Raw genomic sequence first — 1,815 nt, forward strand, 5'->3', positions numbered from 1 at the left:
AGATTGAGAATAATTCTGAGCCCACATCCAGGCTCAGGGGAAATGAAGGAGGATCATGATGGAGTAGAAGCATAGGCAGCACTGGTATTTCCACCTCTGTCCTAGAAACAAGATCTGTTGCCTTCATGGGGATCCTGGAGTGCGATGGGTAGGAATGGCTTCCTTGTGGGGGAATTAACTAGTTCACATTTAATACTGAGTCTGTCTTAGTTATGCCATTGGCCTCTGAATCAACAGTTTTTAAGATATTGACTAGAAAGAGAGATGAAAAACAGAAGAAGCAGAAGAAGTGTTGCTAATGGATCTCTATAGTGTGTGTTTTAAGCTGAGTATGACTTATTTCTACTTAGGTTTGTCATTTGTTCCTGGGCAGTAGATGCTTTCTCAACAGGATACATCTTGGAATAGTGTTTTCAGGGATTCAGACCTCTCTTATGCTCTCTGCCCCCATGTAAAAATTAAAATGGCTCTGCATCCAGGAAAATTACATTATAATATATTGCTAATCTCTTTCATTGTATCTTTAGGAAGTGACCCATCAGGATCCCATGAGCTCCTTTCCCATGCCTATGTCACACTGGCTTCATGGCAGATTATAACTACTCCCATTTCCAACACCTTTACTTTATATTAACTGGAATTCCAGGGCTTGAACAAAAGTATTACTGGATGGCATTCCCACTGGGGGTTGTATATATCATCGCCCTCTCTGGCAATGGCATCATCATCTCTACTATCAAGTCTGAGTCCTCTCTGCATATCCCTATGTACTACTTTCTGTGTATGTTAGCATTGGCAGACATGGGACTTGCCCTCTGTACTTTGCCCTCTATGCTAGGCATATTCTGGTTTAACTACAAGTTCATCGCCTTTGATGCATGCCTAGTTCAGATGTACTTCATCCACACCTTCTCAGCCATTGAGTCGGGTGTTCTGGTGGCCATGGCCTTTGATCGGGTTGTGGCAATCTGGAACCCTCTCAGGTACAGCAATATCTTAACCAATGGCGTGGTCTACAGAACTGGAGCTGTCATCTTGACCAGAGCAGCCTGTGTTGTGTTTCCTGTGCCTTTCCTCATCAAGAGACTCCCTTTTTACCGCACCAACACCCTCTCCCACTCCTTTTGCCTCCATCAAGATGTCATGCACCTTGCCTGTGCCAGCACCCGTGTCAACAGTCTCTATGGCCTTATTGCTGTCATCTTCACTAAGGGTTCTGATTCCCTCTCCATCCTCCTTTCCTATGTGTTCATACTCTGGACAGTAATGGCTATCGCCTCAGGAGAGGGGCGGCTGAAGGCACTCAACACTTGTATTTCACACATCTGTGCTGTACTCATCTTCTATGTGCCACTCATTGGAGTGTCTGTCATTCACCGCTTTGGAACGCACCTTTCCCCACTGACCCATGCACTCCTGGCTAATGCCTACCTTCTTGTACCCCCTGTGCTGAACCCCATAGTCTATACTGTGAAGACCAAGGAGATACGAAGGAAGATCACCCAGGCATTTGTTCAAACCAAGGTGACTGCAGAGTGTTAGGGTCAGCCAGTTTGGGAGAGGAAGAAACTATTTTGTAAATGCCTAATTATGACAGTCAGAATTAAAGGTTTATATATATGTATTTCATATTTTCTGTGTGATTTGAATTGGGCAAAGATAGAGTACCAGGGTCACAGATTACACTTTTCCTCTCCTGCACCAAATTGCCCTTTGCCTGTTATAGAAAGAGTGGCATCTACAAGAACTTTTGAATGTACTGCTCTTTAGCCCCACATTTCTGCCTTAGTATAGAACAGTTGAAAGCAGGAAATA

At 44.1% G+C, this 1,815-nt stretch overlaps 1 protein-coding gene across 1 annotated transcript; it reads left to right on the plus strand.

Moving 5' to 3' along the window:
* The first annotated feature begins 585 nt into the window (after positions 1 to 585).
* Positions 586 to 1,542, plus strand: LOC126079931 (olfactory receptor 51H1-like). Its single transcript, XM_049891286.1, has one exon. The coding sequence runs from the start codon at positions 586 to 588 to the stop codon at positions 1,540 to 1,542; it is 957 nt and encodes a 318-aa protein (XP_049747243.1).
* The last annotated feature ends 273 nt before the right edge of the window (positions 1,543 to 1,815 follow it).

Source organism: Elephas maximus, chromosome 7, assembly GCF_024166365.1.
Source record: "Elephas maximus indicus isolate mEleMax1 chromosome 7, mEleMax1 primary haplotype, whole genome shotgun sequence".
Classification (NCBI taxonomy): domain Eukaryota; kingdom Metazoa; phylum Chordata; class Mammalia; order Proboscidea; family Elephantidae; genus Elephas; species Elephas maximus.